The 13,534-nt window shown below is 34.4% G+C and overlaps 1 protein-coding gene across 2 annotated transcripts in view; it reads left to right on the top strand.

The window, feature by feature from the left end:
- LOC117037272 (ubiquitin-conjugating enzyme E2 E2) overlaps positions 1–13,534 on the top strand; it is a 297,302-nt gene that overhangs the window by 244,471 nt on the left and 39,297 nt on the right. For both annotated transcript variants that reach the window (XM_033133162.1, XM_033133163.1), the window contains exon 5: positions 13,118–13,265. In XM_033133162.1, the coding sequence (XP_032989053.1) occupies positions 13,118–13,265 (148 nt within the window). The remainder of the gene's footprint in view (positions 1–13,117; positions 13,266–13,534) is intronic.

The following is a 13,534-nucleotide window of genomic DNA, read 5'->3' as shown; positions in this document are numbered from 1 at the left end:
GTAATAATATTACTATAAAATAATAATACAGACTTTAAATACATACCTGAAAAGTGAATCTTACTAATTTAGAGTTTTATCATATCTAAGAAGATACAACCATCCGTTAGAGTTGTGGGATCGCTGAATATGTATGTCTTTGAAACCCTTAGAGGTTATCAGTGTAATGGTGAACATAACCACCTTGCTATGATGATATATTAGTTTTTTTCTACAAACAGGAGGTTAAGTTCTTTGACCTTTAATCTATATATCACTAAATAATTCTGATCAAAAAGGAGAAAAATGATGAAAAACTTACATACAGGCTTTTGAAGAAAAGTACATCCTTCTAATATTGTCAGATATTGTAAGGACAAAAGTACATGAATCAGGGGGAAAAGAGCAGTTTGTTAGTCATTTTTACCTAGACATCTCAAATTTTTAAATTTTTTGTGCTATTTGAGGTAGATGCAGTGTAGTCTGTATTATACTTCTGGAATGTCTGTCAGTTCTATTGTCTAATTTGAAAGATTCATGAAATATTCTTAAGCCTAACTCTGCAAATTGATGTGTGAGACTGTTATAATCTCTACTGACTAAAATATTAATCACAAGACTTTGAAAGTTGCCTTAATCAAAATTTTAATAACAAACAACACATTTCCCTCTATAAACTTTACACATCTGTCAATTGATTACGCTCCTCTTCAATAAAAGACAGTGTAAACCTAACTGTTGGGACATCAGAAGTCAGTTGTCCTTTTTGATCATGGTATGTATGGCCTCTTTTCAAATGTAAAGATTCTGTGTTTTTCCAGTTCATCTGTTTATTGAACAAATCCATGTTGACACCCTACTCTCCCCTACAGGGGCTAAAAATCAGTGTTAGATAAAATCCTTATGCTAAAGGACCTTATATAAATTTGTTCCCTTTATAGATAAACATTCATTGTTAGCCTGTTTACGAAAATTTATTTCTAAAATTTTTATTTAGCTATACGTACAGCTCTCGGTTTTGTAAAGTCAAGTGGCATTATTTGTATTTTTTTAAAAAGCCACATGAAGTGCAGTTGTTTGCTTTTAAAATGTAATATTTGTTGTTAGGCAACAGCAGCCAATTTTCTACAGTAAAAATTGAATGCTGCAAATTATAAGGAAAGGAAAAAGCAGCCTAGAGTTTTTATTTAAGATACTACTTCAGATTTTTTTTTGAGGGGGGGGGGTGGAATAGGAGATTCAAGCAGCAGGAATAGAATATTAGAAAATGGGATTATATTCTTTCCAGTTCTGAATCATGGCTATTTGACTCCCTTGTTAGAAATAGATACATATCCACACAGCCTTAGGGAAAATTAGCCTATTGGGGGTTTTTGTAGGGCAGTAGTTTTACAGAGAATCCTGGAGGGAAAAAGATAGTCCCAAACAACAGGCTTCAGATGTGAATGAAGCAAGATAACCCAGAAGATGGAAATAGACACTAGATAAATAATGTCACGAATCACAGTGGTAGCAAAGGTTAAATTGTGGACAATTAAAGAATAGGAGAGGGACAGAAGAGAAGGAGAGATTGCCTGGTATAAAAGAAAAATAGGCATGACAATTAAAAAATGTCCTTATCATTAGATAAAAATAAAATTTACGGGACCCATCATAATACTAAATATTCCGTCAGTAAAACTAACAAGTAATTTGTGAATACTTGCCAGGAAGACCAAAAGAGATACGTTGGTGCTAGTCCTGCAGTTCTTAATGTGAGGTAAAAGCCTGCGTACCTCTATGGGTGATTTTGTTGTTTTGTTTTGTTGGTGAGGAGGAAAACATACCCATCTGTATAAGGATGCAACCCAAAGAATCACTCAAGGGCCCTTCTGTTGTATATTCACAGCCTTCCATTCCCTCTCTCTCATCTTCTCAGCAGGTGGGTTCCAGAGTGTGATGAAGGCCACGGTCAGAAACGGTTTCTCCACCATTTCTGGTGGTTTTTTATTTGCAGTGCCTGGTCCCTGCTTTCCTACATACCTGTGTCAGATTGTAGCTTGAGTTGCCCATCACCTCTCCATTTCCCCTCTTCTTTTTTCTCTTTCACCTATAATCATTTATCTCTTGGTTTCGTCAACTGTTCAGACAATATACCAAAAAAAAAAAAAAAACAGCTTCCATGGTGTTGATCATATAAAAGCCACTTTGTGAATTTAGGAATAAGTAAGTGTCATCAACCATAAAGGATTCATTCCATGAGGGGCTGGTTTAAGATGGAATGCTGTGTAGCAACCCTATTACAAATTTCTAAAACAACCCTTTCAGCATGGACTCCTCTGATGAAAAACTATAGAATAAGAGACCAGCTCCTTATTTTATCATTCAGCACTCTTTCATTCTTCCAATCAGACTTCAATCTTATTTTACTTTTCAAGTAAGCTACCTGGTTAGCTATCAGTTTCAATGTACAATATGATGAGTATCAGATCAGTTCATTATATCTGTTCCCCATAGATGTTTAAAGAATATTCACTAGGATATTCTGAATTCCAAGATTTAAATTACTCAAAGATTAGATAAATCTTAAGTGACATTATTTGTTCACCCTTTTTTTTTTTTTAATCACTGAGTTTTTCTTGCCTTTGGTAATCTCACAGAGTTGACAGGTCATTTGCATAATAATGACAGTAATTATAATAGTCAATATCATTAAACATTTCTTCTCTTTGCTAAATACTTCACGTGAATTCTCATTTTACCAGAACTTGGTCTGAAAAACTATTGAATCCCTGTATCATTAGCTTTTCTGTCTAAAGGCAAACTGTTGAAATCTGGAATTCACATAAATTTCTTTATTCTCTTCCTGGTTTTTTTTCTGTAATTTTCAGAAAACTCTTTAGGGTGTGGGTTTTATTGTATGTATTTGGTTTGTTTTCATTTATTTCCTATTTTCTTCCTCCTTATAACTATTTATTACTGGAATCACCACAACTAAAGCATTTGAATTCTTCTGAACCTGTGTCTCAGTTTCTTTATCTGTAAAATGGCTATAATAATAGTTCCTACCTCACAGGATGATTGTGGAGATTAAATTATGTAGTAAATGTAAATCACATAGAACCGTGCCTGGCACATAAACATTACATAGTTGTTAGCCATTTTAAAGTTTTTTATTTATTTGGTTACAACTTTCTGTGATACACATGCCAGATTTTTTTTTAATTTCATGATATAATCATGGGTATCTACTACCATTACCCTTCAAAGTTTGGAAATTTTTATGGTATTTATAAACATTTGGTCACTGTCAAAGAATGTCTCTTTTGTGTGTTATATAGCACTCACTGAGAGAGAGGGCATTCAGCCAACTCTATAATTGCTGTTAATTTACTGTATCATTAACAGAATTAGTCAGTTTCATTTCAAACTGTGTTAAAATATAGTTTATTTCTGCACTGTTAAGGGCTATATGAAAAATCAAGTTGTCATTTCTAGCTAGTTATAATGAATACTGTGTATTGTGTTGTATGATATATTGAGTTATTAATCCCTTAAGATAAATTGAACTGCCACTTCATATGTCTACAAACATAAAATGTATTCTTTCCCAAAGAATAAAAGAATTTTGTATATTAGTTCCATTTTACATTTAGCAAATCTGTAAATATGCTACATCTTATAGATTTGCTTTGAGTAGTGTGAGACCTATCACAAATGTAAACAAAATAAGGAGGGTATTCTCTCTATGTTATGTTTATGTCACTGTCTTAAACAGCAAGGGTCGTGTGGTGGGTCATTTATTATACACTTTACATGGAATCCATTAAGTATCTCAGCTGTTGTGTTTCATAATTAATTGTTATGTATGAGACACTTTTGCAGTTATAAAGCAGAAATGAATCATCCTGTCTTAGAAATGTAGGTTCATTGGACATCTGTTAAGTTATGTCTTTTCTATGCAGTGCTAATTAATAAATAAATATTGTTGGATCAACATAGCTCCACATAATGGTTTTAAGTTCAGTGTTCAAGAGCAGCTGTTTTATATCTGTCTGATTTGGGGTGTGGAGAGATGATGCCTACGTAGGAATATTACATTCGGAGAGCTTTGGGTTCTGGCTTTGATGGACCGCCCCCCCAGGCATTGGAGGCCCTCCTGTCATGTATGTGTTCTATGAATTAAAACAGTGGGAATGGTTGAGTGATATTTTGTGTACATGTTTCAGTTTAGATACCAGTTCATCTTTATTTCCCCTCAGTTGTTTGGGATTCAGCAGTTTTTGAATCCATATATGATTATGTTACTGGAAAATTTGTCCAAACTCATATAGCCAACTTTTTTGAAAAGTCCTTAATTATTTTAAAGTACTATATTGCTGTTTTTATGTTTTACTAAATTTATTGGGGTGACATTGGTGAATAAAATTGTGTGGGCTTCAAATGTACAATTCCATAATACGTCATCTATGTTTCCATTAAATGATCTTTAAAAAGCTGGTAAAATCTAAGCCTTTAAATGGTAAAGTTGTACTTCTAGGAATGCCCCACTCTTAGAGCTTTGTTAAATTTCTGTGTTTTCCTTTTTTATTTTTATTTTTTAACTGACTGAGGAAGGGAACCTGTATATGCATGCCAAGCAAGCATTGATTGAGCTGGTTTCAGGTTACTGTGTCTTTACCAAATAGTATCTTGTTCAAAATGAAGTAATTGAGACATCACCTATGATGGAAGAGACTTTTATAGAGATTTTAATATAAGTCTACTCTTCTTAAGGGATGATTTTATTACGTTATATATTGGCATATATGATGCAATCTGGTCTCGAACTAATGTTGTCCTTGAGACCCATGAAAAAAGAAACAAATGCAAAACACTCCACAATCTAAGGCACATGGGACTTCTACAGAAAAATAAATAATGTGTCCTGAGGATGAACTCACACTCAGTGATTACCGGCCACACTATGTGATTCTGCCTGAAAGGAGAATCAGCTAGAGTACCATTTCTGAAATGTGAGGAAGTGGAGCAAGTCCAAAGAGACAAAATAATCATTTAAAGAAAAAAAGATGGAATATAAAACATAATGAAAGAACAAGTTGCTAATAAAACACACACGAAAAAGAACCAAATTAAACCTTATTCAATATAGATGTGGTTTTGAAAAATTCTATATAAATTGAATTTTTATAAATTGGATCAAAAGGAATCTACTTACTACTTCCTAACCACCTCACCCCAGGTATCCATAGGAGTTGGGAGTGGTCTGCTTCTGCCTGACAGTAAAGGGCCCTGGGAATTGAATAGGATGCTACTCGTAGTCTGGGAAATTTTCTAGTTGCATATTTTTCGACATCTATAGTTAAAAGGAACTGAGAAAGACTTTAAATTTAAATGTCTATGCTATAAAGGTCTTTTATTTTTAATCATTTACATTTTAGTTGAAAGCTTTAAAAAAGTAGCTGTAGCCTGCAGTGAAATGTAGCATGCTATAAAGCCTCTTTCACAGCTGGGTGGTTATCATCTTTACACGTCAACGTTTCTAGCTAACGTTTAATTCCTTTACTGCCAGTTATTCAAGGTGAAATATATGTCCAGGTTTGTTTGGTTTGCTTTTTGTTTTGTTTTTTTACTTTGGAGAGGGTTTTTGTTTTATTAGAGTTCCTTTAAGATTTATTCCTTTAAGATTCCCCTCATTATAATGGGTTTTTCCAGTTTTTATTTTGTCACTAATACTTTAAAATAATCTTAAGATGTGTTAGTTGTTGGTATAGTGCTCTTAAGTCAGTTTTAAGAAAAGCACACTTGAAATCTCAAGAGGGTGGTAGGACTGACATTTTTGAAATGTATACTAACAGCCTGTTCAAATAAACCACAATTTCGTAGTGAGCCTGTGGCCAAGATCCGTGAATGATGTTAGCCCTGCTATTTTTGGACCTCTGTTACATGAGTCACTGATTTATGATATGGGGGCTCCAAATATTTCCTCTCTCGGTCCCCATGGAAAAGTATTTTTGAGAAGAATGTATTTCTCACTGATCTCATACTTCCTTGGTGAAATCACCGTGCTTTTTATCTCCTGATCAAATTTTTTTCGAAACATGGAAGCAATATGAAAACTGGAGATATTACTGAAATATTATTTTAAATGATCATTTTTAATGTCATTATCAGCTATTCCAGCTTGGAGGTGTTCATTTAGAATCAGTTTGTCAAATACTTTCTTATATTCTTCTCTGTCTAGACGCATGTGATCTCTCTCCCCTTACAAAACCACTTTTCTGTATATGAAATGTTGTCTGTACCCTAGAGCCAGGGAGTGGTAAAGAAAACCAGGGATTTAAAATCGAGCTGATAGGGGAATTATTACATGAACATACATTCTGAAATAATTTTGTAAAACTAAGAGAAGTGAAGAGGGGAAGGGAGGCTGAGACTGCTGGAATTCCCTCTGGGTACCAGGCATGGTACTAGAACTTTTTGTGTAGTCTTCACAGCCACTGTGGGTGGCTGGTATTTTCCCCATTTTACAGATGAAGAAACTGAATCACAGAGATGCTATTTTGGTTTGTCCCAAGTGAGGATTCTAGCCCAAGTCCAGCTAACTCCCAAAACCATGTATTCTTTTTACAGTGTAGCTGTTGGATCGTGGAACTAGAATGGGTCTTAGAAATAATCTAGTTTAAGTCTCTCATCTTGTCAGGAAATAAAGGCTCAGAGTAGCAAAGAAGTGACTTATCCTAGATCATTCACTACTTAGTAGCATTGTTTTTTAATGCTACAGTCAACATAAAGAATTTTGTTAACTCTTTCTAAAATTATTTTTAAGGAGAAGTGATTCTGTGAAGTACAGAAATAGTACAACTTCATTTTAAGGTACCTTTTAAGATAAAACGGTAAGGCAACTGGGAAATATATCCTGTTTCCCCGAAAATCAGACCCAGCCGGACAATCCAATGCATCTTTTGGAGCAAAAATTAATATAAGACCCGGTATTACATGATATGATATGATATGATATGATACGATACGATACGATACGATACGATATAAGACCCGGTCTTATAGTAAAATAAGACCGGGTCTTATATTAATTTCTGCTCCAAAAGACTCATTAGAGCTGATGGTCCTGCTAGGTCTTATTTTCAGGGAAAAACGGTATGCATGTTGTATTCATTTCCTATTGGCTGTTATAAAAAATTAACACAAACTTGGTGGCTTAAAACAATATCAATTTCTTGTCTTACATTTCTGGAAACTAAAATCAAAGTGTCAGCAGTTCTGCATTTCTTCTGAAGGTTTCAGGGGAAATCCATCTCCTTGCCTTTTCCAGTTTCTAGAAGCCACTGCATTCCTTGGCTCCCTTCCTCACTTGACTGATTCTGCCCTCACATCCCGTACTGATCCCACTGCCTCCCTCTTATGAGGCCCTTGTGAGTACTTGGGTTATTCCAGGATAATCACGCCTTCTCAAGACCCTTAACTTAGTGACACCTACAAAGTCCTTTTTACTAGGTGAGGTAATATATTCACAGGTTCCAGGGATTAGGATGTGGACATTTTTGGGGGAATAGGGCATTGTTCTGTCCCCCACACACATACACCCACATTCCTGTGTGGTTGTTTATCACACAGAAATTGAAACCCTTCTCATCCAGAGTCATCTGGGAATTTGCTATTCTAGATAAATCAGTTTTCTGTATCACTATATACAAATAATGTTTTAGGTTTTCCTTTATAAATGGAAAATGTTCTGAAATGTGCTTTCTTCCCTGCCTTCGAAACAGTATTCTCAGTATAATTTTACCTCTCCTTGAGGAATGAGAGCTATCATTGTAAGCATCAGTATTGAGCGGTGCGTCAAATACAGCGATAAGTGCAAATGCAGGTGTAGGTTGTGAAAGACACAGAACTCAGTGAGTGTTAACCCCTGTGATAGAACTAGAATTTTCTTTTCAGTCATTTTTTATTATTTGTCAGGAGGGTGAAGAATGTTCTGAATAAGATATAACATGATGGGCTTTCTGGGAAATTGAGTTAGAGATCAGCCCAGTCGTCTGTAGGGTGAGAGGAGGAGGGTGGCTTTCTCAGCTGCTCAAAATCTAACAACGCAGATCTCTTAATATTTGTCAATATTCACAACGTCATTTTCTGTTTCTGCATCACTAATGTCAAAGGACTGCAGACAATTTCTCATAAATTTGCATGTATTCTTCTCCCTCATTTCCCCTAGGTTTTGTTGATAGGGTCTGGAAAAGAATGCTGGCTGTTTCAAGAGCTTTTATTAGCAAGTTTTTGCCTTGATTGTAGAACACTTTTGCTGATGTAACGAGGCCACACATTTTTTAAGTTCTCTTTAGTATTTAAATAGGCAATAGCAACAGTAAAAGTTTTTATGTTGGAGTGCCTGGTACATGTTGAGTACTTACTAAATGTTTTATTATTGGTTTAACCTGTATGAAATTGCTTCTGAAATAATATCTTAATCTGTAGGATAATTTAGTAAAGTAACATAATGGGATAGAAAGATATTAAAAATATCTCCAGCTCCCTCAGGATATTTCCCACAGTCTTCCAGCTTTCAGCCTAATATAAGTTGTGGTTCTAAAGTGCTCTTTTACCTAAAGAACAAGATGTTACAACCCCGCAGAGAGATACTTGTCTGTTTGAACAATAGCCTGTGATGTGTTAGCATTTGTTCAGCGAACAGTGGGCTCTTTCTATGTGCCAAGCACTGCATTGGACATCAGTTGAAAGAAAATACTTTCATGAGTAATTCACGGTTTGGTGAGGAGCTCCTGTGGCAAGTGTGGTAATAGAAGTAGGAATATGATGATGGAACCCCAAAGAGGTCATGGCTTACATTACAGTAGGTAAATGCATGACAATTCTTAAAAACTCCAGGATCATGAATTTTTTTCCAGCTTCAAAAGGCGGTATTGGTGGGAGTCTAAAGATAGAACATGTAGTATCAACCTACCCATTTAATTCAGGAGCATTTCTCAGGTCACAGGTGGACATCACCCAAGTAGATCCTTTTTATTAGTATTATAAAACATTAGAGTGTAAAACATTCTCTGTCCAAAAAAAATTCACAAGATTCTTTGCAAATTCATCACTTATTTTTCATCCAACTCTACTTTTAATGAAATAACTCCACTTAAAACACCAGAGTCAACTGTAAAAAAAGAACAAACAAAAAAAAACACGATCTAATTAGAAAATGGGCAAAGGATAAGAACATTCTCTCTCATGAAAGAGGGTATCCAGATAGCAAATAAGCACATGAAAAAGTGTTCAGCATCATTAGCAATTAGGGAAATGCAAATTAAAACCACAATGAGGTATAGCTACACCCTATTAGAATGTCTAAAATAAAGCATAATAATAACACTAAATGTCGACCAGGATGCAGAGAAACTGAATGACACTGCTGGTGGGGATGCAAAACGTACAACAGCTCTAGAAAAAAGTATGGCGGTTTCTTATAAAACTAAATATGAGTTTACCATACAACCCAAGAATTGCATTTGTGGGCATTTATCACAGAGAAATAAAAACTTAGGTTCACACAAAATTACTCAAATGTTCATAGCAGCTTTATTTGTAATAAAAGTTGAAAACATTCCATTTGTCCTTCACTGTGGGTAAATGGTTAAACAAACTGGTATATCCATACCATGGAACTTTACTTGGCAATAAAAAGGATGAAGCAACAACTTAAATGGATCAAGGGAATTATGTTTAGCAAAAAGAACCAATATCAAAAAGTTACATCCTGTATGATTCCATTTATATAGCATTCTTAAAATGACAAAATTAAGAAGGAAGGTGGCTTATGACTGGCTGCCCTTTAATAAAAGGGTAACACAAAGGAGGTTTGCAGTGGAACTGTTCTGTATCTTGTCTGTGGTGGTGACCAGACAAACCTACATGTGACAAAAATTGCATAGAAACGTATACATACATAAGTGCGTATAAAACTGAAGATACATGTATGAAAAAGGTCAATGAACTGTATCAATGTCAATTTCCTGTGATATACTAGGAGTATAGTTATGCAAGATGTTACCATTGGTGGAAACTGAGTGAAGAATATATTTGACCTGGCTGTACTATTTCTTAAAACTTCATGTGAATCTATAATTATCTCAAAATTAAAAGTTAAAAAAAAAAAGAGGCATTGAGGCTTAGGAAAGCATAGGCTTTTAGATCAACAAAATTGTGTTCAAATTATGGCTCCACCACTTACCAACTATGGGACCGTGAGCCAGTTCTTTTAACTTCTCTGCATCAGTCATTTTTCTCACTTTTATTGAGATATAATTGATATCATACAACACTGGATTAGTTTTAGGTGTAAGACATAATGATTGGATACATACATATATTGTTGAATTGAGTACCACAATAAGTTTAGTTAACATCCATCACCTCACATAGTTACAATTTCTTTAGTGTGTACAATATACTACTTCCCTCCTTGAGTTGTTTTGAGAATTAACTGGCTCGGAGTAGCCAATTAATATCTGATAGATTTTTTAAGTATCATTATTATATATAAAAGCCACTTATCATTTACATTGGATCATAATAATTTGTCTTTAATCATCTTGCACTTACAGGGATAGGTACTCTGACTTCTCTGCAGAATTTTAATATTGTTAGGTATTTTCTGTTTCATTAGCTTCTGCTCATGTCTTTATTTCTGTCTACTTTCATGGGATTTACTCTGTTCTTTTTCCCTCCTTGGTTGGACACTTAACTTTTTAAATGTCTTCCTTTCTAAAATATGCTTTTAAACTAGATTTTTTTCTTTTTACAACGTTTTAGTCAAATCACAAATTTTGGTAATGGCAATCAAACATCTTCATTGTCATTCAGTTATAAATGTAGCTATGTATTTTTCTTTAATTCAAGAGTTATTTGAAAATGTGTTTTTCAGTTTACAAACATATGATGGGTGATCTTTGTAGTCTTAATAATTATTTGAAATATGTTAAGCTTCTTTTGTGGCTTAGCATGTGATCAATTTTTATAAATGTTTCTTATATGCTTTGGAAAAAATTATGTGTTAATTGTTGGGGGTGAAGTTTTATCTTCAGTACTTTGTTACTTTGTTGTTCATATTTTCAATACTATATTTTCATCTGGTTGACCTATCAGTTACTGCAGTGAAAATGTCCCTCTTTGATTTCGTCATTTTCTCCTTATAATTCTTCCAATTTTTACTTTTTATATTTTGGCTATGTTGTTAGGTACAACAGATTCACATTGTTATATTTCCTGATGTGTTGTTTATTTCATCATAATTCAGTGATCTTCTTTATTCATTTTTGTCTTAAATGCTTTTTGACTTAAACATATATTTGATCTGATAGTAGTATAGTCATTTAAGCTATTTTTCAGTTAGTGTTTACATAATATATGTGCCCAGATATTAGAAGTCTTAAGGGAAACAGTTTTCTCCCCAGGCCAGAGCCCAGGCTTTCTCTGGCAAGTGTCTTTGCCAGATCTCCCTAAGGTATTATCTTTGCAAGTCCATCCGTTTACTGAAAGCTGCTCAAGTGTTCTAATTTATGTAAGGGCTCTCAATTTCAACCCCTTGCAACATATAGACCTAAGGTTTTATCTTCTTTCTCCACAAAGGGCGTCAAAGTCCAAGCGTCCATTTTATTAAGACTGACTTCTTTACACACACACGCACACGCACATGCACGTGCACCTCCCTCTTCTCCAAGCCTCACCTTTGGCAGCTAGACCGTCAGTCAGCTCATGTGCTTACTGTAATTTTTGGTTTTCAGTTCTGACCTCTTAGGATTCAACTTACAAATTCAGCATTTTAAAGAATGTTAGTTATTGTTTCTTTAACATTTCTAGGTGCTTGGGATGTGTGTATGTAGGGAGGGATATTGAGATTATCTGGTCTGGCAGGAAGGGCAGTTCTTATTAGGAGTACTAATCTAGCCTGAGAATTGTACTATGTTCAGCAGTTGTAGACTCCTGGATCAGTAATTTCTGAGACTTCACATGAGAAGAATTAAGTAAATCCTGATGTTTGAGTGGCTGCTGGATACCCTGGTGGGAGGGCAACACCCACAAAGATCTGCCATCTGTGTATCTCTGGTTCAGAGCCATTTTAAACTTAGGGTACCAGAAGACTGGTCTTTAGAACACCAGGATTCTTTTACATTTCAACTTTTAAATTTGAGAACATTTATAAACAGGATATTAAATGAATAGCATTAAAATCTTATTGTTGCTTACATAAGACTTTTATAAAACAGTTTTATCAGAGTTATAAAACTGATTTGGACTTTTAGTCAAAGTTCAAAAGTGTTATAAGCCTGTTTCAAAATTATACTTAAGCATATTGTAACAGCTGTCTACAATGTCAGAGGGGTAGTAGACTTGGGAGGGGGGTTATCACTTGGTGAGGGGTATAAATGTCTAATCATTATGTTGTTTTGTACACCGGAAACTAATATAAAAAAAATAAATTAAAAAAATGTGCCTAAGCAAAGTACAGTGGTGATCTAGCTGTAAAAGGGCAGAGGTAGGCAGCACTAATATTACATCCAAAATATAAAATTTAAGGAAGAAAAGGTTTGTAAGTTACAACTATTACAGTTTTTCTTTAAACTAGATACGTTATTTACATATGTGCCCTAATTTATGTTTTTAAACTATGACATTGAATATTTATTACCTTTTTATTGATTTCCCATGCTTTTTTGAATTTTATAAATGTACAAAACCCTTAACTGGAATCCCACAAAAGTTTCCTTTGAAATTTTTATTTTTGAAATTTTTTTCTTTGAAATTTGCTTAGAGGTCAGAGTTAGTTTTCCTATTATGAACATTGCCACAGCACCAAAAGTAAATTCAGTCCCCTGAGCATTCATTAAGAGATAGGACTCCTCATCCAAAGCAAAATGTCATGATTTTGCTGTTTGGAGTTTACTTCTCTGTGCCCAGAATGAGAAGTTCTAAAATAGTGACTTTGTTTACTGATTTCTTCACATGGAAAAAGTAAATATATGGTTGAAGGAAATATATGGCTTAAGGAAAAAGTAAATATATAGTTGAACCAATGACCCTTATTATTTTGTATAATAAAAGGTCTGTCAATTTGTAACAACTTTACATTTTCTTCTAGGTTACCTTCCGAACAAGAATCTACCACTGTAATATTAACAGCCAAGGTGTGATCTGCCTGGACATCCTAAAGGACAATTGGAGTCCGGCCCTAACCATTTCTAAAGTGCTCCTCTCCATCTGCTCGCTTCTTACAGATTGCAACCCTGGTGAGAGACTAAATCCAATCTTGAACTGGATCTATTCAAGACTTAAATGTCAGACCTCACTAAATTGTTTACTACCATCAGCACTACTTCTACAATACTACAATTACTATTACCTTGACTTTAAATTTCCATAGTACGTAACTTAGTGTGTAACAGCTTTCTTTTTAAATTGGGTCTTGTCATTAGTCTTTCTAAGACCTGTTATTTGCCAAGAAGGAAAAAGCATCGTGTGATAAAAAGTAATGAAAAATCATTTTAGTTTAAGAATT

This window comes from Rhinolophus ferrumequinum, chromosome 17 (genome assembly GCF_004115265.2).
Source record: "Rhinolophus ferrumequinum isolate MPI-CBG mRhiFer1 chromosome 17, mRhiFer1_v1.p, whole genome shotgun sequence".
Lineage (NCBI taxonomy): Eukaryota > Metazoa > Chordata > Mammalia > Chiroptera > Rhinolophidae > Rhinolophus > Rhinolophus ferrumequinum.
This window is presented reverse-complemented; position numbering and strand designations above follow the sequence as displayed.